We start from the raw sequence: 26,883 nt of genomic DNA, 5'->3' as shown, positions 1-26,883 counted from the left end.
TACCCTTCTATTCACCAAGGTTCCTATGTTTAAATTATATATCATTGTTTTATGTCCAGAATTTCTGAAGGAGGCAAAGTCTGAATCCATATCAGAATACTTTGTGATTTTGATTCGCTGCCAAATAGATACTAATGGATATTGGCTAGTGGTATATGTAGTAGATTTAAAACACATAAGGCACACTAATGTATTTTATTATTGTATTGCTTATTTACTTATATTTTGCTGGATATAAATGTTTTATTTCCTTGTTTTCTTTAGGATTTTCATCAGGTCCTGTTTTTTTCTATTTTTTATAGCCTAGACTTTTCATCTGCTTTCTCCTTCTTTAAATCAGGTCTATTTTGCAGTGTGTTCTCTGTTTCTGTGCCATTTTATATTCTAAGTTTAAGTAAGCAGGGAGTGCCAAACTGCATCAGACTCCTGGTCCATCAGATCCAGTGTCCTGTCTCAAGAATGTTCTGTACTTGATATTTAAAGGTGAAGAACACTGAAAACAAAAGGCAAAGCAACAAAGGAGGCACAGAAGGGAGGCTGTAAACATTGGTATCTGCATCAGATGAAGAAGTGCTGGACTGAATTTGTTGCTGTTTATCTTGATTATTCATAATTGTTTGCATTGTTATAATGCCTAAAGGACCTATTTTGGAATGGGGTTCCTATTAGCATGCACTGCACACACATTGAAAAGATGGACCGTGCCCCAAACAGCTTGCACTGTAAATATATGATGGAAGCAAGAAGTGGATACAACAAAATACAGAACTTCCTTTTCCCTTGTAGGTGATGTTGGATACAGCTCAGCCATTACAGCATTGTGTGAGAGTTCATCAGAGATGAAGGCAAGAGCTGCAAAGGTACAGATATCATACAAAATCAAGAGAAAGGAAGAAGAGGAACAGACTCCCTGTGGAGAGGTAGGATGGAAAACAGTCTCAACTTAGAACAAATTTCTCTTAAACTGTACGAAAAGAATGTGAGGGTTACAAAGTAAAGCAAGGAATTGATTCAAAATGCTAAAGCAATTATTCCCTTGACATCTCTTCTTTCCATTCCAGTCTGAATTCAGAGCAATGATGGGTACTCCCTGCCAGGGCTTTGCCACTGGGATCCATTATGTGTATATCTGATGGGGAAGGAAGCAAATGCCAAACTCCCAAGTAAGAGACAATGTTGTGTAGAGTGATCTTCCCTCCAGCTCTAGGCTGAACTCCATAGTGTATCAACTGTGGGGGATTCCATGCAGAGGAGAGGAAGAGAAGAGAATGTCATAGTCAGGAATGAGGGCCTGCAGATGATCTGGGGAACGCCTAGTTAACTGCAACTGAAACCCCCAAGTGGCATTGCCAGGAATGCTTTTAAGTCCAGCAGTCGGACTTGGGCAGTGCCTGTTATTGCTCCTGGGCCTGCCTTATTCTCAGCCGTTCTTGGTCTGAGTCCTGGTTCCGGAGTGCCAAGCCTGACTGCCCATGCCTTGGTCCATGACAGTCACAGAGCTGGTGCTCCCTTCCATGTCACTACCTGGCCCCACCCCAGAAGGACTTGATCTGACTCTCCTCTGTTGGGAAGGCAGTGTAAATGACAAGAACTAATGAGAGGCTGCCTTTCTGTATGATCTCCTCAAAATATCATTTCTGATTATGTTCATCAGTGTTTCTGGTAGGTCTGATTTTACCGTTGTTTGGCTTCTCAAGCTTCCATTTTGTTTCCAGCCAATTTGGCTATCAGTATATCATTTTCATCCTCCCCTTTTTATAATGCAAACGTATACCACTCTTTGTGCTTTTTATCTGATACTATCCTTATTACAAGTTGTATAGAAGAGAATAGGGAAGCCAACAGGAACATTTCTGTCACTAAAATTATGACTGAGATAACACTTCTATCAGATAAGAGACACCTGTAGCTATATTCATTTGCAATTACTCCTTTTAATTTGAATGTCAAACAGAATGGATAATACAGTGCCTTTTCTCTCTCTAAAAGGCTTGATATAAAGGAATTATACTAAGCACTATGAGAGTCTGAAAATGGACTGCCCAAATGCTAAGCTAAAGGCTGTATTGAAGGGCAAATGCCTAGGCTGATAAGAAATGGAAGGTTTCAATTGCATAATAATTTACAATTTAAAAATAAGCTTGAATTTGGAAAGCCTCATTAAAATATTGTATTTGGTATTGGAGTTTAGTTATGAACAACTCATGCAGAGTTCTCTAAAAGTAATCTTATTTATTTAATAATTCAGCTCTGTTATCTCCACAAAAATGGAATAATCTGTGATTATTCTTGAAAACTCAGTAACTGGCCAGATTTTGTTAATTTATTATTATTATTACTATTATTATTACTATTATTATTATTTATAGCATGCTCATGAAAACCTTCATTTGGGGTGTTTTATACAGATTCATTTTTTGGCAATTCTCTGGATCATTTGTCAAGTTGAGGTTGATTGATAAGCAAGAAGCTTTTTTAAAAAAAATCAAGAATCTTAGCATTAGAGTTTGATATGAATATGTTTGTCTCTCCTCATCTATTAATAGTGTCTCTGTCCATCTGTCCATCTGCTTTGGATCACCTTTCATTTTAGAAATCTTAGGTAGACCATTGCAAGAGGCCTAGCTGTTGGGGCTAGGAGTCACTGAATATCCACCTACATTTTCTGGAAGTCTCGAAAAAAGATTACCACTCATTTAACAGATCAGTCCAAAACACAGATATCATGATTTTTTAATTATCAAAGTGCATTTGTAATTAATTGGACACTACCATTAAAACATATAGGAAAAATATAAAGCTGTAGCTTTAGAAGAACTTAAGAATAAACAAAACACAATTTCTCTTATATGTAAATATTCAAATAATGATTCTTAGGATTTGCAAAAAATGGAGTGTTCAACTTGGGTTAAAAGATTATCATATCTACTATACAAAAAAATTAAAGATCAACTGTATGAAGTTCACCATCTTGGGGGAGTAGGAATGGAAGACTAATCATCCTGCCTGATATTACAGCTTTTCAAAGTTAACTATATGTCTTGTTAAAATATACCCCTTGCTAAAAAAAAAAAAAAAATTTAAAAAATCTTCATTTGAGCCCGCTATCACCAACAAATCTCCTATAAATATATCTAGAAGTTTGCCCACCACAGCAGTATCCCCAAAATAAAACTCTTCGTGTTTGTATGCAGTATACCACAAAGAGAGTGTGATCATGCATGGAGAACTATATGGCTTTAGGGGCTTTACCTTGGCTAAGATATGTTTGTATTTCTAGGTACATAAACAACCATCTCCTTACATTTGGTTCTCAACTCACTGGAGAATGTCTTCTGTCCTGATGGACTTGTGTTGAGTAGACATACATGGCCTTATTTTCAGTCTGGCATTTGGATCGGTGATCTTGATAGCAAGCTGAGCTGCTTGCTCTACAATTTCCTTGCAGTTCTTGGAGGAGACATTGTGAGCAATCTCTGCACAATAAGACTTGTTACTCATCATCAGCACCTCAAGTTCTTTGACATTGTGGACCAGAAACTTTTTGAATCCGGTTAGCAGCATGTGTTTCGTCTTTCTATTGCTACCATAACCAATGTTGGGCATCAAGAGTTGGCCCTTGAACCTCCTGCGAGCTCTGTTATCGATACCTCTTGGTTTACACCAGTTGTGCTCTCTCAGCAGCGCTGCCTCTCAGGGTGGCCACCATTAGCAACTGACACCATGCCTGCCCTCTGACCCCGGTGAAACCTAAGATAGTCAAGAAGAGAGCCAAGAAGTTCATCCACCATCAATCAGATCACTATGTCAATATCAAGTGCAACTGGCATAAACCAAGAGGTATCGATAACAGAGCTCGCAGGAGATTCAAGGGCCAAATCTTGATGCCCAACACTGGTTATGGTAGCAAGAGAAAGACGAAACACATGATGCCCACCAGATTCAACAAGTTTCTGGTCCACAATGTCAAAGATCTAGAGGTGCTGATGATGAGTAACAAGTCTTATTTTCAGTGTTTCAGTGGGAGCTGTGTATGCTCATCACCTGTAATGAAGGAAACTTGAGATTTTCTTTCTTTCTTCTTAACTTGTCTCAGCTGCATGTCTGGTTTGGTTTGATAGAAACTAGGGGAAATGTTTCTTCTACCCTCCGAGGAGGATAGGTTGTTTTTGTGCGTCCATAATGGCAGATGGTGAAATCTTAGCCCCACTGAAGTCAATGGCAAAACTTCCAGACCACTGAAGTCAAAGAACTGATGAGGTTTTTTAGGAACAGGTAGTCAGACTCCCCTGCTCCATGCTGAGTGGACAGAGAATATATGTCAGCCAATGCAATAAGACCCTGTTAGCCATGCTTGAAGTGGAGGTTGTGGGCTTGTTATATTAACATGCAGGCTATCTGGAAAAAATAGCAGGTGAGAAGAGAAGTATATCATTACTTTTTGTTCTTTGTTTTGGCATACCATTAATTTCTTCCCATCTCCCATCCCCAAAAGAACAATGCCAAGTAACATACTATGGGGACAAGTTCGGTGCTATCCGAAGCTGAAGACATTCTCCTTCATGCTTGAATGAACTTGTGTTGATGGAAAGACTGAATCAAGATGAGATGAACAGGTGATAAAGTGAAGTGAGATTCTGATATATGGTCAAATATCATACAGTAAGTATAGAGAGACCAGGTGGGTGAAGTAATATGTTTTATTGGACCAATTTCTGTTGGTGAAAGAAGACAAGCTTTTGAGCTACACAGAGCGCTTCAGATCTGGGAAAGGTACTCCATGTGACAGCTAAATACAAGGTGGAGCAGATTATTTAGTATAAGTAGCTAACACATTCTAAGGAACCATTTAAAGTAAAGTGACCCACAAACACCTCTGGTCATAGGACAAAAAAGGGGAGTTAGTGGGTTAGATTGTTATAATAAGCTATAAATCTAGTGTCTTAAGACCAATATATTTAGTTCCTATCAAAACTGCAGAGTTCTCCAGCAGCTGAACCAAAACCAATTGAACAAGACATTAGAGACTATGGAAAATCTTCATGGTTGTACGAATCCTCCTTAAAATTAGGCTTACAAAAACCTGAGGGTCTGAAAACTGCACTCTTGTGGACCCTCAAAATATGAATTTAGCATTACTTGATTTTTTTTGTTCCACTTCAAATTCCCAAGAAAACCAGAAGAATTCCATATGGATACTTGCTTAAAGAGAACAACTCAACTCAACTCTACTTTTATCTATTAACTGTTTAAAAGCACGACAAAGACTTTAAGCGTTTTGACTTTACAGGGGAGGAAAAGAGCCTTTGCAGAAAGGATCAGAGAATTCTCCTTGGGTATTTAATGTTCCCAGATTTTTATTAGAAATATTTATATAAAACAGGTTGTTTACAAACCAGAAGAACAGATCCAAAGTACAGTTTTCCTGGGAAAATGGTCGGATAACTTATGACAATTTGTGCACGTTGATTTTTTTACAGGTAAAAGACTTGCTCATTAACAGTGTTTTCTTACAGTTCATTTAAATATTACTAATTTCTGTGGCTCTGATCCCTTAGTATTTCACTATAGATACCCCCTATCTCTCTCTGGGATATGTTTATTTGGCCATATTTCCTTGTATTGTTTAGCTGTGTTTTTAATTTAATTCTCTTAAGGTGCCCAGAGGGCTTTTTGGGAATTTGTCCATAAATGAAAATAGATTATGATTACAGTTTGTAAAAAGACAGGAAAAATAGTTGTCGGGAAATAATCTCGGTGGATTGGTTTATACAGTTATGTCACCAGTTTCTGTATTTATTATGTACTGTCTATCACGTCCTGACCCTGCAGCAACTCAGCTTCTGATCTCCCAGTTACAGAGTGATTGAACTGTCTACAAGTTTATTCAGACTTAATCATTTGCACTGGACAAAAAGCATTGCTAATTTCCTAAAATCTTATCTGCTCTGCACTCTATTCATCCATTGTGATCCTGAATCCCATTTGTAATTCAGTGTGTTGCTTCCTAAGGTATATACCTGTGGAACAGACTAGGTGGTTCAAGGGGTTAGGAACAGATTATGCAGCCTTTAAGCTGGAGGTTGCTGGTTTAAATATGGCTCAGGTCAGCAGTGATCAAAAATTGTTGCTATCTGTCAGTTGTTTTGTGGCCAGTATGAAATGAGCTGATTTTGTTTCAGTCCAGTTCCTACAGATTAGTCTAGGCCAAAGGCATAAGGGAATGATTTTCAGGGTGTAAATGGGAATTGGGTATCCAACTCTCCTTAACTTACAAAGGGAGTTGGGAACCTATCTGCCCTTTGGGCCTTTGAAAAATCTCCCCAGTATGGACATGAAATAAAACTACCTACACATATGTAAATATTGAGGCTACTCAGTAATGAAGTACACAAAACACTTAAGGTGCCAGTAGTGTACCATGACTTGGAGACAAGCCCCAAGTGCTTTAGCAGCTGGGCCTTACAGGCCCAAAGGCCACATGTCTGAATGGTTAAGTGAAAGGGTATTTTACTAGGGCTGGCACAAAAGGGAAAGGTTGTAGATACCCTAGGTGTAGAGACTTAACAGTTACAGTTCAAAGTAAGCAATAGCCATGAATGTTTGGGTTCCTGAAGCAGTCCAGGTGCAAGTTAGGGCTCTTCAGTCTTGGGCGGGGGGGTATCCTCTTCAGTCCAATCTCTATTCAAGCAAATAGAAGCTTGTGGGTTTCTAAGCCAGGTTCAGTTAGTGTGTCTCATCAGGGCCCCTCTGCACTGGTTCCCTGCCCAGTGGATATAGCTTCCCAATAAGTCCTGTATAGACCTATACACAGCTGTAATGTCCAGCCCTTACAGCCTGTTCTAAACACTGCTTTGTGTACAGTTCCTGTGGACTTCTTTCTGCATCCAGCTTCTCTGCAGCTTCTTGTCTGACATGCGGCCTCTAATTCACAGAGCCAGCCTGGCCACTTTCTGGTTCAAGACACTTTCCTCTGGCCAGGGAAAGGGAAAGGGAAGTCCTGTGAAGAGGGGGCTCATGGGAGTTGTAATCTCCTGCTTAGCAGATCCATCAAACATAACTAGATGCAGTTGCTGTAGGTCAAGGCAAAAGCATATTGGACAGGACAGAATGGGGAGGTTGCTACTACTGCATCTTCATGTGACGCGTTGATCTTCAGTATTTGTGCGGTCAGTCTATCACCTTTCATCAGCAGTAGATCTGCTAAAACTAGAAATACAATTGTAGTTTTCCCAGAGCAAGACTTTTTTCCTGTTATAACCTATGAGTTTTATACAAGAATTGGGAAAATGATCAACAACAGAAACTAATGTGACAGAACCGCCAGCATGTGTACATGCCTTTGTGGCCTTTTTATTCTTCTAGGGCTCAGTTCTGCAAGGTGCTGAACACTCTACCCTAGATACAGGAAAGCCCTTAAGCAGATGCTTAACTTTAAGCATGGAAGTAGCCTCAGTGAAATCAATGGAACTATTAATATGCTTAAAGCTAAGTTTATTAGTTCCTTGCAGGATTGAGCCCCTATTGACTATGTCTGGACCTAGCCTAAGGTATTGTTTGCCTCCTGTTCTACACTCAAGGTTGTCAGTGGACAAAGATTTAGTTTTATACAAGGCAGAAATTTCTTAAATGAAGCACCTCTTCCTGCACATTCTACAAATGAAGGGTACTCAGAAGCAAAAATCTCTTAGGAAATGGTTAGAGTTCTTGGATACCTCAGAAGCAATGTCTTAGAGGATGTTTCAGTTCAAAAGGGAAATTTTGATATTATGCATTGTAACATTTTACCTTCTTGTTAAAGGCTCCATTGATACTTTATTCTATGCCAACGTTAACATTTTTTATATATATTTTTTTTAGAAAGGCAATGGGGGCATGAAGGAGGCCACTCTACCATGACTAAACTTGGTAGGTCTCTAGACAATGTGTCAGACGTACAAAACAGAAAAGAGATAGTGGATTCCAATATGCCTAATTTCAAAACATCATTCTTTTCTGCTGCTCTCAGAAAAGCTAACAATTTGGTTGTAAGGACTTTGTAAAAAAAAAATAGGGACTTGATCTTGCAACCCTTGCTCATGCAAAGTGTCCTAGTGAAGTCTTGAATGGAGGACTTTTCAGGACTGGGCACACAAACTGGGTTAAACTCAGCAGTTTTGGTTCATGCTCATATGACTTGCAGTCACATAAAGTCATATTCCTTAAGTTCCAAGCTCTACCTACTTCTAAAATTCAAAGAGATGCTCAATAAAAGCAGCCATGTGTGACCTAGTGTTGAGGAAAAAAACATATGGATTCAGGTTCACTTAGTATCCTTTGGTAAATCTAGGCTCAGTTTTGAGTTGGTGACAAAACCAGAAGCCAAATGAGCTTTGCTGGGTTTGGGGGAGAGTGGGGAGGGGGTTGTGAACATTTTGCCTAGCGCTAATAATAACGCATCATCCCAATTCTAGAAAAGTTTAACAACCAGAGGGTCAATTATCCTCTTGAACTCGGGAACTGAAGGGGCCCTTCTGGAAATTGAGGTTAGTCCTCTTGGTCTCTGCCCACCTTAATCTTACACCAGAGACCAGGATTTAGGTCTGGGTCACATTATGGGATAAAAGCATTAGAACTCTCATAGGATCCTAAATCTTAATTATGTACAAGAGTCAGCTAAAACAAAATATCTGCCCACTTAATAAAGCAACAAATTGCATCTCTTCTGAAGTGAAATAATATACAAAGAAGGGAGAAATGCAGCTACAGCAATCAAATTGGATTAAGAAGAGAAAATATTGGATTTAGGAGAAAAATAAGATACATTCCAGTATTTTTCCTCTATTTATCCTAATTGAGAGGTTTTAGGTCCTCTAGAACACAGAATAGGCATAAACTGTGAGGTTAGCAATGACAGCATGGAACTCTAATAGCCCTCTAGGCTGAAGACAGAACCACAGCAAATGTATAGTTAAGAACTTAGTTTAATATATTGTGAAATGGCTAAAGTTGAAAATAGCTGTTACTTAACACAGCAAAAGTATTGGAAAATATATTAAATTAAATGACACTTTAAGATAGACAAAGTGGGTGACATAATATCTTTTATGGGACCATCTTCTGTGTGGCTTGAAAGCTTGTTATCTCTCGCCAACACAAGCTGGTCCAATAAAAGATATTCCCTCACCTATCTTGTCTCGCTAATATCCTGGGACTGATACAGCTACAACTACAAATCATACACTTTAAGATAGACTACTTAACAACCCAAAAATATTGTTTACTTACCTGACAGAAATGTTATGAGACTTAATGTTTGCAAAGAACTTTGGCATCATCATATAAAATTTAAGGTGATATTGCAGCGTACTTTTTTTTTCTTGAATCTTGCTGATGCATAATACTAAATTTATATCGCCTGGGAAATAATGCCTAGCTTCAACAGGCAGATTAAGTCCATTATCAAATTAATTCTTAAACATGCCTCCCCCCAAAATTCTGTTAATGGAATATCCCATATCTTATTAAGAAAACACCTCTTCTATTCACCATCATTAAGTAACCTCTTACTGACTTTCATAGCCACTCTCATTAATCCTGGTGAAGCCCAATAAGTTCTGAACAATTCTGGTTTTGGTTGAAATAGCTTCAGTTTAAGGTAACATTGTTATTTTTAAATGCTGATATCAGGCTGGTATTTGTTTTATAATTCAGGTCTTTGATCCATTCATTTATCTTACAGAGATAGAAACCAGAAAATAGATAAGGCTGGGATTCTTGTTTTTTATCACACTCAAAGGAAAGTTATGACTGCAGTTTCTTGAAGCATTTTACTCCATTTTAGACCTGCCCTTTGGCTGATCAGTCACCTCAGCTAGAGACACTGTCAGTCGGTGTTATCTAAATTGTGCACTTCTCTTAATTTTGAGAAGGATAACAATATTCCATCCCAACAGTTGGTTTATATAAACAATCCCATTGTCCAGTACAATTTTACCAAAGTATCCCTAGCTTGATAAACTCATTCTCTTGATAAGAGTGAGAGATTGCCTTAATTCTGCTGTTCCAGATGAGATCTATAATACTTATGGAACTAAAACTACACCACAAACAAACATTAATGTGAAAATTAATTCAATGAACAGCACTCTATGTAATAAAGACTACTGTCTCTGCCATGCTCCATTATTTATTTTAAATATCTTACTCTTTTACTGTTCAGTGTGTCCCTGTAGTAACATCTTTCTTTTACTCCTATCTAAATGATTACCAAGTAGGGGGTTTCTAAACGAAAATCATGTCATTTCAAAATACTGTACATTCTATTTGTTCAGTGCTCATGGAAAATGTGTCAGACTGACAGCCCTGGAGATATAGGTCCCATTGAGCCAAGACAGTAGCAGCACAAGCTTCTCCATGCTGTTCAACCAATATATCTCAAACCATTTCTGGAGGGACCTGTTCTTCATTCTTTGGTGTCTTTCCTGTAGCTTTGATGTGGACATCTGTTCACTAAGAACTGCAATGATGTCACTGAATATTTATAAGAGGAGTAATGCCTCTGGAATATTATTGACTTTGGGTTAAACTTCATAAGTGACTTGGGAGCACATTTTTCAAAAGTTACATTTAGGGTCAGATTTTAAAAGGTTTATTTCAGTGAGAGTTAGGCACCCACTGGAATTCTCCAAAGCACGTAACTGTCTCTCTTTAGACATCTAAATACCTTTGCAGATCTGGCCCTTCAGAGCCTCAGTCACTTTTGTTAATGTAAGACACTTAAGTGTTTTTGAAAACTTTACCCTTGGGCTGCATTTGAACTGATGACTACTCACATACCACGGTGGTGGCTGAGATACAAGAAGATAGATCATCTCATAGCCTAGCTCTAATCTTCCTGTTCCTTCAGACTACTGTAGATTATCTATATTTATTACTCGTGCAGATTAGAAATACATTTCTACATAGACCCTATATATTGCTTCTAAAAGATCTGAAAATATTGGTTAAAAGTGCAGAATATTTCTGAAACAAAAACAATACAAGGATTTTGAGCTACACAATGGAATTTTTAATTGACATCTCAGCTACTTCTCAGAAAGGATTTTCTCCTCTCTTTGGAAAGGAGAGTTGAAATGCAAGCCTAAACTGGCTAAAACTCTCTAGTTAACAAGTAAAATAGGGAGGGCAGGATGAAGAAGAATGTAATCAGCAGCACCTAGTCCAAATCTGTAGAGACCCCTCAGCATTAACAGTATTTATTTGGTAACAGTATTTATTTGGGCTTTGTGGATTGGGGTAATACGACAAGGCAGAGAAAGGGATATAGCTGATTTATGTGAAATTATCTTCTTCCTGAACATCTGGAATGAAAGCAACCATGACAGCCTGACTCAGAAACTTTTATGAAAACCCTCTCTGCATTTTTTTCCTCCATTGCGCAGAGAGGTATGGGTGAAGGCACAGAGAAGGCAGCTAGGAGAAGCAAGGTTCCTAAAGGGATCATGTTGCCAAGAAATAATGCAGTATACAAGGGCAGCTCCTCGATACAGATGTTCTGGCCCTTTGTACAGATGGCTCTATGGTACTTATTTGCAGATCTGTGGGACTGGAAGCCTAAATCCCTCCCCCTCCTTTGAAGAACAATTCCCTCTACTTCATACCATGATGCCTCATGAAATCTGACTTGAAAGCCACTGAGGTTTGTCTGGGTAACTTGTCCCCTCCAATTGTTCCCCTCCTCCCCCCATAATTTGTGACATCAATAATCTGATTTAGCAGAACTCCACAAATTGTGAGGGAAACTGGGGATTTACAGTTTTTTAAAAAAAAGTTTAAAAATAAGATGATCATAAGCATCACTAACAAAGGCTCTCAAGGTGCAAGAAATTGCATACAAAGAAAATAGAAATAAAATGATTGTTAGTAGTAATTAAATAGCTAATTTCCTTAGGACATTTCTAGGAGAATTTTTACTGCTGCTAGATGTGATTAAATGTAACCTAGTGTGTCATGTTTAGTTACATAAAATGTCATTGTTACATAGCTGAGAAACAGCTGAGGTTGTGGGCCCATGAGCCTGACCGGCAAGAATTTGTATTGGATAACCCCCTGAGACTCACCTGCCACAAGGGGTGGTTCTGCTGCATCAGAGTAGGAAAATTTGAGGAGCCCACAAAGAAGATGTGCCTCCCCTGTGTGCTATTGAGCCAAGTTCATCAGAGGCTCCTAGAATACTACTGTACAGTGGAAAGTTTGCTGGAGGAGCAGGGAAAATGGATCCACTGCTATGTGGCCATTCTCCTTTAGAGGGGTTACACAGGGGATGTTGAGGCTATGTTATACCAATAAAATAAAAACCAGCAGGATCTTATTAAAGGGGAAAAGGCAAAATACCACATTTATTGTGAATACAGAAAGAATCATAGTAAGCAGTTAGTTATAGCTATAACATTCCATTCAATCTCATATTTATTCACACATTCATTCATACAAACACACGCACAGGTTCTGCAGGGTTGTTATCCTAGTTACCAGCCTTAGAGTTGCTCATGCCAAGCCACTGGCCAGGTGGCCTGGACATGAGGAGGGAGCAGGGCCTTGTCAGATGCACATCTGATGCTCCTGGAAGTTGGTTTGCAGAATCAGACCCCAAAGTTCTCACTTTCTAGAGTCCATTTTTATAGGAATTTCTTCCTATGCCAGTCTGTGGGAATTGCTTCATCATGCTGTTGCTGAATCAATCAGCAGATAGCACATTCCTGACGGCTCCGTGCTGCTAGATGTTATCTTGTTCTTTGGTTCTCCCATTCTTAAGGCTGTTGGGTGGATTCCAGTCTGCCCCCCCAGGGGTCCTCTGATTATTTCCACTTGACGCCTTTTTCAGCTGATGGACACTGGATTCTTAGGCTGGCACCTCCCTGATCATTCAGTTATTATCCATACCAAGCATCCATCCAAACACATCCTCTATCTCTATTTTAATCACAATTGATAATACAACAAAAAGGCGGGGAGTCTCTGGGTGCTGTTTCTGTTGTTACAGAGTATTGCTTTGAGTCTCTCTCTGTGTGAATTGCTTTGAGAACAGACTCTGTCTTAGAACGTACTAACGCAATTAGCAGCTTGCAAGTTTCACACATAGAGGGAGAGAAACAGTACCAAAAACCAAGAGACCTCTTAATTAGTAATACCCTGGAATTTAAACTATGGGGAATCAAACTCATTTGTGATTTTAATACAGAACTTCTTTAATATGATCCAACAGCTATACCAGCCCTGAAGCTGCAGTAATGGCAGCTGAGTAGCACTTTTGCTGCTTTGCAGTATGGGAGGAGGAATTCCTCCCCACCTAGCCTATGGCTGAGGAGATCAACATACAGCCTGGCTGTTGAAGTTCTGCACTGGGGGAGAACTTGGAGATAGGTGCATCTTGGCAGGAGTCCACATTAAGTGCCATTGTTTCAGTTTCCGCATCACTTTTATTTAAAAAGTCTATGGACCCTCATTCTTCACTCCTGGAAGTTTTTAATGACTAAGGGCAGTGCTATTGGGCACTGTCTCTCCTGTGAAGTTTTGTATGGAAAAACAAGTGTATATGAGTTAAATATTGATTCTTAAGGATAGGGGTAGAGTTTGGATTCTCATTATCAAAAGATAGCATATGCCACTCCTTATGAAAGAAGGAATGCTCTAAATTGGGTGGTGGGAGTGGGGGGAATGGTGGTACTGATTTTTAAAAATTAAGTCACCGCTCATTCTTTAGGTCATTTAATAATAATATATCTCCCCACACACTTAAATTTTCATCTTAATATTCTTGTCGCCATAGAAGATTCCTGTTGTCTATAGATGTGTATACTTCATTCTTAAAGCTCTTTATTGGTAGTTTCTTTATGATATAATCCATGCTTAAAGATTGACAAGACACTTTTCATATGGCTTGTCTCCCAAGATAAGGGTCTGGTATTAATTACTTAGGGGACCTGATTTCAAATGGTCATAACAAGTTTTCTCAGGATACACAAGTAAAATTCAATGTAGCCAGTAAACAGTCTTTCAATAATACAAATTAAAAATGGTATCCACTCAAATGTTAATAAGCTTCCAAATATCCTGGAACAGATGTATAAATTAAATATCTGTGCTCCACGCTTTCAACTGTCATTTTTGTTCAGCTAGATACAAAAAGTATTCATTTTTCTCGGAAAGAGTAGAGCCTTCTATATTTTATATTAGGCAATGTTGAACTGCTGGCTAGATAAGTGACTGGAAATTAAAAGCAGACTAGATGCAAGGTGGAGGGTTTTGATTTTGTGGAACATTAGCTCACCTTCCATGGGGAGAGGGAGGTGTATAGTTTGGATGACCTTCACCTTAGTAGAAGAGAGACCACTCTCCTTGGGGAGAGGCTGGCTACACAAGTCAGAAGAGGGTTAAACTAATATCAAAAGGGGGAGGGTAAAAAAGAGGGAAGCTATGAGCACTCATGAGAAAATAGAGATGTTAAGAACAACATTAATCAGTGAACCAATAGACATGAAGAGAAGAAATTCTTGAATTGCCTATACACCAATGCTAGGAGCCGGAGAAACAAACAAGAGGAATTGAAATTGCTCATTTACAAGCAAAAATTCAATCTAGCTGGTATTATTGAAACCTGGTGGGATGATTCACATAATTGGAATGTTAAAATCAATGGTTATAATCTATTTAGGAAGGACTGGACGGGGGGAGGGATAGCTCAGTGGTTTGAGCTTTGGCCTGCTAAACCCAGCGTTGTGAGTTCAATCCTTGAGGGGGCCATTTAGGGATATGGGGCAAAAATTGGGGATTGGTCCTGCTTTGAGTCAGGGGGTTGGACTAGATGACCTCCTGAGGTCCGTTCCAACGCTGATATTCTATGACTGAATTAGCAAAAGAGGAGGGGGTGTGGCAGTCACATTCTGTCAAAAATGGCATTACCTGTTTCCAAGACACTAACTCTGAAGACACTAACTGTGGATCAATGTCCTAACAGAGAAAGCACAAGATGCCTTAAGGGAGAGTGATGGGGGAGGGGGAGGGGCTGTAGGAACGAATGGTGGGTGTGGCCTTGGGGGGGAAAAGCTGAGAGGGGGTGGGGAGAAGCCAAGCAGGAGCAGGCCACGGGTGAAGAGACAGGGCCATGGTGTGGGGTGGGGCCACAGGGTGGAGCATGGGCAGAGCAAGGGGCAGGGCCACAGTCTGTGGCAGTGGCTCCCCCACTTCTAGGGAGCTTCCAGCACTCCTGCCTGGCAACCACAATGGGCTCCTTCCAAGCGTGGGCCTGGCACCATTGGTGCCACTGTAAACCCAGTACTGTCCATTAATTGCATTCCCCTCATTTAATTCTTTATTAATCAAGTCCCATATGAGCCACTCATTATCCTGTCCAGGATCAATGTCAGGCTGACAGGATCATAATTACCCAGGACATCCCATTTATCCTTTTTAAAATTTGGCACAACATTAGCTTTCTTCTGCAGCCAGACGCGGCCCCATCCATGGCTTGGCCTCTGCCAGGCAGGAGCAGCTCCTGCACCCTTGGGAGGAGGGGCAGCCCATTCCCCCATCTACTCCCCGCTTTGCTCTTTCGAATGCAGTCTGTCTGTGTAGGTTTCCATGTCTGTGTAGGTTTCCTGTTATGTTGTTACAAAACCACGCAGCCTGTCACCAGTATAAATGGGATGTGTGTGTGTGTAAGCATAATTGCGCAAATAAAGGAAGCAAGCAATAAATCAACCCTCAATACTGTTTCAATTCGACCTTTGTGGTTATTTCTTGGCCTGATTCCAGGGAACGGGCAACATTAATTGGTGCATTGGCCAGGAAACAAAGGGTTAAATTGAAAGGAAGCAGTGTCTGACGAACAGGTTTGGTGGTTCCGGGTTTCATGGGTATCCTAGTAGTCCCAGATAGTGTTGGGAATTCTCACCCCCCCCCTTGTTTTCCCGAGTTCCACAATGGTTGGGTCGATGTCCCTTGGGCAGTCTCGGCTGGAGAGGAAAAAGGGGAGACTAGTAGTCTCAGATAGTGTCAGTTTTCTCGTTTTCCCGAGTACCATAGGGCATGGGTTGGCATCCCCCAGGTAGTCTCAGCTGGAGGAGAAACAGAGGCCACCATGCTAATGTTTGGAAAAGACAAGAGTAAGAAGGAAAAGACAGAAATATGAGTGGGGCCCAGTCAGTCGTCCCTCTCCCTTTCTGGCATGGCTGCAGAACTTAGGCACAGATCCCTGGAGCTCCAGGGTGATCTCGGGAGGGGACACAATCATGGACCTGGAGAATAATTATGAAAAGTATTTAGTGTTGTACAAACCTGATAAAAAGGGACAAACCACCACGGGAGCGTGGCTTCTGTGGCAATGGCAAGCCACCAAAGCGGAGCACACCAGGGAACTGGAGGCATTTTGTGAGGACTTAATGGAGGCTCGGAGGGAGCGTGACCTGGGGAAGGTTCAGGCTCAGACAGCCTCAGCGCCTGCTGCCTCTGCTACCATATCAGCAGAGAAATTGGAAAACAGTCAGAGTAGGTCCCAGGAATTACGGGGAAAAAACAGGGATCTAAAGGCACATGTTAGCTTCCTTAAGGATTTAATGGGGGGACCTGGCTCACATGCCCCAATGACCCCAGTTAGCCTTCCCTGAGTCAAACAAAGGCCCCCATGGCAATGGATTCACAGGAACCAGGTTAAAGCTATAGGAACACAATATTTTTGATTCTAATATATTTTAAAAACTCCTTCCTATTCTCCTTAAGTCTGCTGGTTTTAGATTTCTCCTTATCACTTTCTACATTTTCTAACTTCCAATTTATACTCCTCACTATCAGCTTCCCCTTTCTTCCATTTGTTATATATTATGTTCTATAGTTGTCTTCACTTCCTGTCTATACCAGGTTGGTTTTTTAACCAGCAGAGCCTTCTTCCTCAATTGGGACATCCAGTAAGATGTTCTTATATGGATTTCCAATTATCATTCACATTTTTCCAATTCAATTCTTTCTCCCAGCTCATTTGGCTCAATTGGTGATCAAGTCATGATCACTTATACCTAAGCTACCATTAATTTTTAATTCTGTGATCAGTTTCTCTTTATCTGTAAGGACAAGATCTAATCAAGAATTTCCCCATGGTGGCTGCAGCACTTTTTGAATTAGGAAATTGCCATTTATAATGTTTAAAAATTCCAAGGATATTTTAGTTCTGGCAGCATGAGATCTCTAGCATATGTCACTCAAACTGAAGTCCCCCGTGATCACACAGTTTTTTCCCTAAACATTATAGATCAGTACCTAAGATGGCAGCCATCTTGTTTCCTAATGTGATTTGGTGATCTGTAGCAGACACCAACTACTAGCCCTCTCACTTTTAAAAGTGATGATGCCATGGCCCCCTAGCCCTCCCGCCCCGTTCCAGTGTCCCCGTTGCCAGCTGTTTGGTTTTCGACCAGAAAGTCGAGGTGAAAAGTGGACCTGGCAGTGTCCGGTCAGCACTGCTGACCAGACACTAGAAGTCCAGTTACAGGAGTATCTGAAATCAGCCTCCCTGCCAGGAGAGTGGGAAAAGCAGCTGCTGCTGCTGCTGCCTGGAAGAGTTGCTGCTCAGCTGGAGAGAGAGAGAGAGAGAGAGAGAGAGAACGGGCTCCCAAGAACCCAGCTCTGGTGCAGAGAGGTAAGTACCTGCTCCATAGTGTTCCGGGGAATTCCTATCTGCGCCCTCCCCCCCACCACTTTCCCCTGGCCCCAGCCTTGCTTGGGGACCAACTCCATCCCCCTGCCCCACTGTGCTCTTGCCCCTGGCCCCCGCCCCTCTTGGGAACCGACCCCTCCTCTGCCTTGCTGTGCTTTTGGCCCCAGCCCCTGCCTTGCTCCCGGGGACCAACCTCCCACCCCATGGGGGCCCACAAATATGTTGGCACTGGGCCCACAAAAGGTTAATCCGTCCCTGTTAGTGGTAATCATCTTGGGTTTATGGGAAATAGATCCTATCAGACTAATTTATCTTCTGTTGATGACATTTCAAGTTTGGATGATAAAGATGATAATGTTGATGTAATATACTCAGTCTTCTCTACTGTGTTTGTCTTGGTACCACATGATATTTTGATTTAAAAAAAACTAGAATGATATAAAATAACGTGGCACACATTATATGTATTAAACAGTGGCTAACTGATAGGTCTGAAAATGTAATTGTAAATCAGGAATTTTCATTGAGTGGGTTTGTTTTCAGTGGGGTCCTTCAAGGATTGGTTCTTGGCCCTATGGTATATAACTTTTTTTTAAATCAACTTGATATTTAGAGTCCTTATATTACCCATATTCTTGAGAAGCAATTTTTGTAAACCCATGTGCTCACTTTTTTTCCCATAGGAAATTCTATAGGAGAGGCATAAGGCCTAATCCTGTATCCCTTATTCAGACAAAACTTCCACTGAATAGAACCGGAGCCTTTCCTGAGTAAGGAGTGCAAAATAAGTATTATTGTTTTAGGTCAATGAGATTCTGTTGGAGTCAGTGCTAGCTGAATGCATTGGCTGACTGGGTGCTAATACAGTGTAGAAGAATTAGGTTTAACATCCTGATGTCCGTCTTGTATAGATAATCCTATGCGATTCTAAATTGCTGTGGTGAGCACTTAGTATGGTGATGAGTGCTTATAAATACCTAAAACTGGGCCAATTCTGCCCTACAACCTATGTAATCCTATTGAAGACAAAGCGGGTTAGACATGGTGTAAATGGGCAGATAATGGCCCACTGATTTTTTTTTAATGGATTAAACTGACAAAGACAAATGGATTCATTTTCCAAATGCCAAAGTGTTAGCAGAACTAGAATGAGGTTATGCATCTCTTCAGGATTCTTTCTACACATGCAACAATACAAACTTATGAGTGGTGAAAATATGCAATGCAAAATCTCAGCTCATATTGAAAACTAGATGTGCAGCAGAAAAGAAAGAAGTAAGATATTACAAACCTTTTCTTGAGGCTTGCTGAGGAGACCCATACACTCAGACCCAGCAATACCTTGTGTTGCTCAATAGTTATATCTCTGTCTAAGGAGAGAGTGGTGTTTGGGGATGGATTCTGCTCCCATTGAAATAGATACTGAAACTCCCATTAGCTTCAGTGGCAGTAGGATCTGGACTTCAGTCTTTCTCAACTCCAATGTATAGTGGCTGCTACATTAAGCCTTTAAGTTCAAAGCAAGAAAAAAACCTGGTTGCAGTCTGCAATGTGGAGATAGAGAGAGAATAGCTATACAGTAATGAATAAACTAACAAATTGATTGCTGTACAGACTCCTTATGAAAACAGATGAAGTTAAATTTTCCCTCAGTCCAACCCCACTGACTCTAATGGGGTTGCACAGTTATGAGGGCATAATTTGACTCATAATATAATTACCTGAAACTCTCATAGGAACAAAAGAAGAAGTAACTTTGTATTCTCCTTTTTACAACAAGAATCTTTGTGATTGAGCTCTATACAAATGGGTATAATTATAATTGCATAATAAGTGTCTTAACACTCACATTGGTTTTAGCTTTATACTTGTCACTTAAAAATAATTTGGAAAGCTAGATTGTCATTGTATTTTTGTCATAGGCAAGCCAGTGAAAATGTTGAACTCTTCTTATTTTCAGGTGTAGGGAACCTTATTTAAACCATTTTCCTGGGCTGGGGAGGGAGAGAAGGGGGAAGACTGCTCAGAAATGTAATGTGTTATGAGACTTATGTGATTGTGTCAGGCAATTGATGGCTTTTTAATTTGTTTCTTGGACGTTTTTGTGGAAATGACAGTTTGGGGCCATGCACTGCTTCATCCTGCTATGCATATATAATATACAATTTGTGTCTTTTTGAATATTCTTGAAAGCACCATGTCCATGTTAATATTATTGTACATATAAACCTACTCAGAAGTTATGCCTGGGAGAAAAACGATTTACATCGATAAAATGCACATAAAGGCTGCTTAGCTTTATGTCTGGGGCTTCATTTGTGTCTGGGGATCCTTATAACTGCCCCGTAGCAAAGTTGCCTTGCCTGTCCTTCCTTCAGTAGGAATTGTTCTTAAATTCCCCAGCTTTGTTCTGAGATATGCACTGATTTGGGGGCGGGAGAGGGAAGCTGTCATTTCCCCTGCTCATGTGCAGGTCGGAGTGGAGTCCCCTCCTCTCCTCACTGCCTGCTTTGGGAGATGATCGATTCTCTCTCGGAGTGATGATGCTGTCTGTCCTAGCAAAGTGATGATGAAAAGGGAGAGGAGAGGGGCAGACCTGGAGTCCTTTCTCCTCAGCAGCTCCTCACTCAGACCTACTCCCCAGCTCTCCCTATCAGGCTGCACATTGTCTTTCCTTCCTGACAAGCAGCAGCAGCAGCAGCCTGGAAGGAGAAGGGACGGGAAGGGATATTCTTTTCTGGTGAGGGTTTTGTCCCTTCCAGCTGCTCTGTCCCTTGCTGGGCAGGGCTTTCCTCCCCTTCGCTTCCCCAGTACAGGCTGCTAGCCGGGGCTGGCCGGCAGCAAGAGCAGCAGCCGCATCCTGAGAAGAACCTGAGCATGTCCAGCAAGGGCAGGCGAGGTAAGGAGCAGGGGAGAGTGACCTTCCCCCAGCAGCAGCAGGAGGAGGAGGACGGGGGAGAGGAAGAGGAGCAGCAGCGCCGGCGGCGGGGCTGGAGAGGCGTCAATGGGGGGCTGGAGCCCTCTCAGCAGCAGCAGCGAGCAGTGAAAACCCAGCGGGAACCCTACGGCTACTACCCGCCCCTTCCATTGGTCCGCACCATGTAAGTACCCGGCGCTGGCTGCGGGGGGGGGGGGTGGCCCCCTTCCTGCTGGTGCCCCGGCGGCGCCGATCGTACTGCCACAAAGTTAGAGGGTGTCACGCCAACGCGTGACAGCCCCGGCGGCTGCGAGGCAGGTGAACGAGCCACTGGGGCTGGGGCAGTCCCGCCAAACCGGGGCACCCCCCCCACACACACACACACCCCGCTCCGGCACCCGCCTGCCTGGGTCTCTCCAGCGGCATCAGGTGAACGGGCCAGTTCCCTTGGTGCCGCTCGGAGGAGACGCTGAGGCGATGATCTCCCTTTAGAAATACAGATTCAGCGGCAAGTCAAGTGCCGGGGCTGAGTCAGGCAGAGCGGACGGGGGAGGATGTAACTAGCCTTGGGGTGGGTGCTTTCAATAAAGCCGTGATGATGCCGGGGTTACAAATCCCTCCCCAGAGTTTGCTTTATTACTCGAGGCAAGGGACTGGGAAAGGGAAGGATGCTGCGTCAGTAAAATTATCAGGCAGAGCAGGTGCCTGGACCACTTGGAGAGGGGTCAGTGAGATTTGCTGTTCTGGGGAATTAAATGTAATGCTAGAATGTGTCTCTCTGAGTTGGAGGAAAAATAGACTTCCATTTAGTTCCGGAGTTACATCTGGATTTGAAGCAAGACAGAAGAAGAAGGGGGAAAAAACCAGAGGGAAGGGGACAGCCTGGATGCAGATACAGTAGATAGAGGCTTTCTCCCTTCTTTAGGCTGGGTGGGGTGGCCTGGTTTTGTAACACAACCTTTCAGTTTGTTTCTCATGCAGAAGGAAGGAGACCCTCCCCACACCCCCAAAATTCTCACGGTAGGCAGGAGGCCCAAGGAAGGAGCTCACAGACCGAGGGTCAGCAGTGCCCCCTGGTGGCTCTCCTGCGCACTCCAGCAAAGTGACCCGGACAGACAGTATTAGAGCTTCTATCCTGCTTATCCTTTACCAGCGTTTACCTCTTAGAGCTAGACCCAGATGAAATATTGCAAAGGATTTTGTTGAATGCAAACAGGAGAGAAATGCGATGGTTTATCAGTTTGTTTATATATCCTACCAAGAGCAGGTTTTCTCGGGCAATCTTTATTCTTTCAAATGGACTGTTATTCACATAAAACTTTTAAAATTAAATTTGTGTTATATGTGACACAGCGCAGATCCCTGCTGCAAAAGCCAGGATGGAAATGTTTTACCAAACTTATTAGTAAGGTTACTCAAAATCCAAGACATTTCCTAAGAAAGGATGTTTTAATATCCTACTGACTAAACTTAATTTACATTCACAGCAATTACATAACACAGCTATATGATGTTTTGTGCCAAGTAAAATAGTTTTCTGAGAAAATCCAACTGCTGGCTTAGTCAAAGTTTTGGGAGTTAATGAAGTTCTCTTGTCCCAGCAGAAAAAAAAAACCTATTACCTCACACAGGTACAAAAGTATCTTAACATTCTCATATGGTGAAAAATATGTTCAAAATCTACACTAATAGAATCACACCCCAAAAATAGAAAACTGAAAGAAATGTGCAGAGGGACAAACTTTTGAACTGCATCTTGTAAGTTTATTTCAAGTTTTGACACCTTCTGAAAACATCATGATGGTTAATAGTTAAGAGGACTTACCTGCAACAGAAATACATTTACTTTTATAAAGATGTTAAATTTTTTATCTGTTTTACAAAATCAATAAACTATCTAGCTAGAGAAAGAGGACTAGGAAGGGACTGGCTTGCCCAGTTTTTGTGTGTATGCCTAGGAATTGTTCAGTCCTTTAATATGTTATAGTTTTGGTTGACATTTCAATATTTTGGTCTCCAAGGATTACCTCAATATCTTACAATTTCAGGTCAAATTAATTCTTAATTAAATGTTTTCCTTACTAAGCAAATTAACACTTTATTGAGTTATATATTATTACATAATTTGTTCTGTTTGTAAGAGTGCTTAATTAAAATCACACCGGGGAAGACTTTAAAATACAACAATTAGAGTAACACTTAGAATGTGATAATCACAAATATATATAGATTCTACCATCCCTGGGTAGGAGGTTTACACTGTATTATGCTTTGTATCCAGTGGCCCAGACATCAAGAGACTTAAATTTCTAGATCTCTTCTCTGATAGTATAAATGGTGTCACAGAACCACTTACAAACTCCCTTCCTTAAGAAATGAATATTACGCCAACATGGACTAATACCTGAGTCCAGTTTACTCAGCTCAAGGCTTTTGTATCTGGGATGAGCTCCACCTGTTGGAATTACTTATCACAATACAGCTCTTGCATTCCTGTCCTAGCACTTTCTGCTATAATAGTTGGAAGTGACTGTCCACGGGGCTGATACTAGTACTCCCCAATCAACGTAATAGGACATGCTGAAGCAACAGGGCATAGAGGGGAAAGGATATGTAACCTCTGTTATCTCTACTGAATGCCCAACCCTGCAGTCTGATTCCAAACTAACATAACATGTTAGAGAGGGTTCCTGCTAGATAGTCAGGTCGTTTCCTCTGGAATGCTGTTTTAAATAGGATTTTAAATGCTAAAAAGTTGTAGCACATATTAATGACATCAATGTGAATAAGTATACTGATTAACTGAGATAAGGTGGCCTGGTAGGCGCTGTAGCTGTACAAACATAGAATAAGAGACAGTCCCCTGCTTGCAGAGTTTACCATCTTAGTCAACCTGACAGATAAAGGATGGAAGGGGAAACAGGCAAAGAGGACTAAAGTGACTTGCCCAAGGTTATACAACAAGTGAGTGGCAGCACCGGGAATAAAACCCAGGTTTCTTGATTCCCAGTCCAGTTATCTATCCAAGTTATGTACTGACAAGTGCTGGGCTGCTACATGATGTATACTATACATTCATATATCCAGGGTTCTGGTTGTATTCATCATAGTTTTGTAAACAAGACAAAATGACAGAGACAAGTATTGATAAAACATTGTAAAAGAAGGATGGGATCATATTGTTACTGTGTCCACATATCTATTCAGGGGACACCATCATAGGGCCTAATCACATCAGCCACGCTATCAGAGGCTCGTTCACCTGCACATCTACCAATGTGATATATGCCATCATGTGCCAGCAATGCCCCTCTGCCATGTACATTGGCCAAACTGGACGGTCTCTACGTAAAAGAATAAATGGACACAAATCAGACGTCAAGAATTATAACATTCAAAAACCAGTCGGAGAACACTTCAATCTCTTTGGTCACTCGATTACAGACTTAAAAGTGGCAATTCTTCAACAAAAAACCTTCAAAAACAGACTCCAACGAGAGACTGCTGAATTGGAATTGATTTGCAAACTGGAACAATTAACTTAGGCTTGAATAAAGACTGGGAGTGGATGGTCATTACACAAAGTAAAACTATTTCCCCTTGTTTATTTCCCCTCCTACTGTTTTTGTAAAGTGCTGGAAATGGCCCACCTTGATTATCATTACAAAAGGTTCCCGCCCCCTTCCCGCTCCCCACTCTCCTGCTGGTAGTAGTTCACCTTTCCTGATCACTCTTGTTACAGTGTGTATGGTAACATCCACTGTTTCATGTTCTCTGTGTATATAAAATCTCCCCACTATATTTTCCACTGTATGCATCCGATGAAGTGAGCTGTAGCTCACGTAAGCTTATGCTCTAATAAATTTGTTAGTCTCTAAGGTGCCACAAGTGCTCCTTTTCTTTTTACGGATACAGACTAACATGGCTGCTACTATGAAACCTATCGTTACTGTGATCCTTGATCATTAAGTAATTTAATGGTGAAAAACAGGTTAGCTACTGGTCAGACACTTAGGCATTCTGAATATTTGGGCACACACCCTTTCTAGACTAAGGCTGTGCCATGTGTCATTGGAAAGGTATTTTTTCCCAGATTTGCACTAGAGTAACATTTGGATTATGATCTTGATTTCACAAGGTACTAATGGTCTTGTACAAGGAACACACAGGCAAAAATACTATGAGTTGTGGCTTCCATTTTTCAAAGAAACCTTAAGGGGATTAGGCACCTATCTCCCACTGAAATGCAATGGTAGTTGTGCACCTAATTCCCTGAGGCTCCTTTGACAATCACAGCTCATATCAAGGGAGGAGTGCAAGAGAGTTTAATGTTCTCCTCTGCCATCCATTACCATGTTGCTTCTCTGTATAGGCTGGTTTCAAAATAGCAGCCGTGTTAGTCTGTAACAGACTTTGTTGCAAGGATAGGTTCCTGAGTTAGTGGTTCTGTTGTGTGGTGTGTGGTTGCTGGTAAGTATTTGCTTCAGGTTGGGGGGCTGTCTGTAAGCAAAGACTGGCCTGTCTCCCAGGATCTGTGAGTGTGATGGGTCGTCCTTCAGGATAGGTTGTAGATCCTTGATGATGAGTTGGAGAGGTTTTAGTTGGGGGCTGAAGGTGATGGCTAGTGGCGTTCTGTTATTTTCTTTGTTGGGCCTGTCCTGTAGTAGGTAACTTCTGGGTACTCTTCTGGCTCTGTCATTCCACACAAAGATGGCCTACAAGCCGTCAGGAACAGTATCCCTGATAATGTCATGGCAAACCTGGTGGCTGGCCTTTGTGACTTTGTCCTCACCCATAACTGTTTCACATTTGGGGACAATGTATACCTTCAAATCAGCGGCACTGCTATGGGTACCAGCATGGCCCCACAGTATACCAACATTTTTATGGCTGACTTAGAACAACGCTTCCTCAGCTCTCGTCCCCTAACGCCCCTACTCTATTTGCGCTACATTGATGACATCTTCATCATCTGGACGCATGGAAAAGAAGCCCTTGAGGAACTCCACCATGATTTCAACAATTTCCATCCCACCGTCAACCTCAGCCTGGACCAGTACACACAAGAGATCCACTTCCTGGACACTACGGTGCTAATAAGCGATGGTCACATAAACACTACTCTCTACTGGAAACCTACTGACCGCTATGCCTACCTACATGCCTCCAGCTTTCATCCAGACCACACCACACAATCCATTTTCTACAGCCAAGCTCTAGGATACAGCTGCATTTGCTCTAATCCCTCCGACAGAGACAAACACCTACAAGATCTCTATCAAGCATTCTTACAACTACAATACCCACCTGCTGAAGTGAAGAAACAGATTGACAGAGCCAGAAGAGAGTGCATTTCAAGTGTGTGAGCCTCTCTGTTTCAGCAAGCCAGGTGATATTTCACAGATGAGAGAAAGAGAGAGAAACCCTCATGTTATACATTTGGGTTTAGGGGACTGTGCACTGAGTCAAGAGGCTGTGAGTTTAAGTTCATCTCTTCTACTGACAGGTATTTGTATTTCTGTGCACTTCAAAACATTTACAGTTGGGCAAGGCCTCAGCACCGCTGTCCTACAAGCAAAGCAGTATCATTCCCTCCACTGTAAAAATGTTAACTGAGAGGTTGCAGAGGGTTACTTTTGACAGAACTGGGAATAGAACCTAGGCCTTTTATACAGCAGATTCAAGCATCGTCTATGCTGTTTTTAGATTGATTTACTGATGTACTTAGCTATTCTGACTGTAACTGGTAGACCACATTCCCTTCTCAGGCACACATGTACAATCATGATCCCCCAGCATTCTACTGCTGTCTCGCAAATAGCTGTGTAAACCACTAGCAAGGTACAGTAGAACTTCAGAGTTACAAACACCTCAGGAACGGAGGTTGTTCGTAACTCTGAATGTTCATAACTCTGAATGAAACGTTATGGTTGTTCTTTCAAAAATGTACACCTGAACACTGACTTAATACATCTTTGAAACTTTAGTATGCAGAAGAAAAATGCTGCTTTCCCTTTATTTTTTCATAGTTTACATTTAACACAGTATTGTACTGTATTCAGCTTTTTTAAAATTTGTTTGTCTCTGCTGCTGCCTGATTGCATACTTCTGGTTCCAAATGAGGCATGTGGTTGACTGGTCAGTTCATAACTCTGGTGTTCGTAACTCTGAGGTTCTACTGTATACACTTTTCACTTCTCCCCTTACTGGCTGGTCCAAAGAAGACAGCAGCTCTTTTTTAAATCTCAAATTACAGAAGTTGGTACTGGGGATCTAA

General features: G+C 41.4%; 1 protein-coding gene and 1 long non-coding RNA gene across 4 annotated transcripts in view; both read left to right on the top strand.

Moving 5' to 3' along the window:
* The first annotated feature begins 1,073 nt into the window (after positions 1 to 1,073).
* LOC144930489 (uncharacterized) lies at positions 1,074 to 17,626 on the top strand. Its single transcript, XR_013635689.1, has 3 exons — positions 1,074 to 1,163; positions 4,496 to 4,616; positions 17,553 to 17,626. It is a non-coding gene; the product is annotated as an uncharacterized LOC144930489 (long non-coding RNA).
* Positions 17,627 to 20,207: 2,581 nt separating this feature from the next.
* The window catches only part of TRPC3 (transient receptor potential cation channel subfamily C member 3), a 63,888-nt gene continuing 57,212 nt past the window's right edge, over positions 20,208 to 26,883 (top strand). The window contains exons 1-2 of one of the 3 annotated variants that reach the window (XM_073341036.2): positions 20,208 to 20,790; positions 21,588 to 21,626. In XM_073341036.2, coding sequence (XP_073197137.1) covers positions 20,567 to 20,790; positions 21,588 to 21,626 — 263 coding nt within the window. In that variant the 5' untranslated portion in view covers positions 20,208 to 20,566. The remainder of the gene's footprint in view (positions 20,791 to 21,587; positions 21,627 to 26,883) is intronic. The other 2 variants (XM_073341037.2, XM_073341039.2) reach the window with 2 other exon arrangements.

Source organism: Lepidochelys kempii, chromosome 4 (genome assembly GCF_965140285.1).
Source record: "Lepidochelys kempii isolate rLepKem1 chromosome 4, rLepKem1.hap1, whole genome shotgun sequence".
NCBI classification, from domain to species: Eukaryota; Metazoa; Chordata; order Testudines; family Cheloniidae; genus Lepidochelys; species Lepidochelys kempii.
This window is presented reverse-complemented; position numbering and strand designations above follow the sequence as displayed.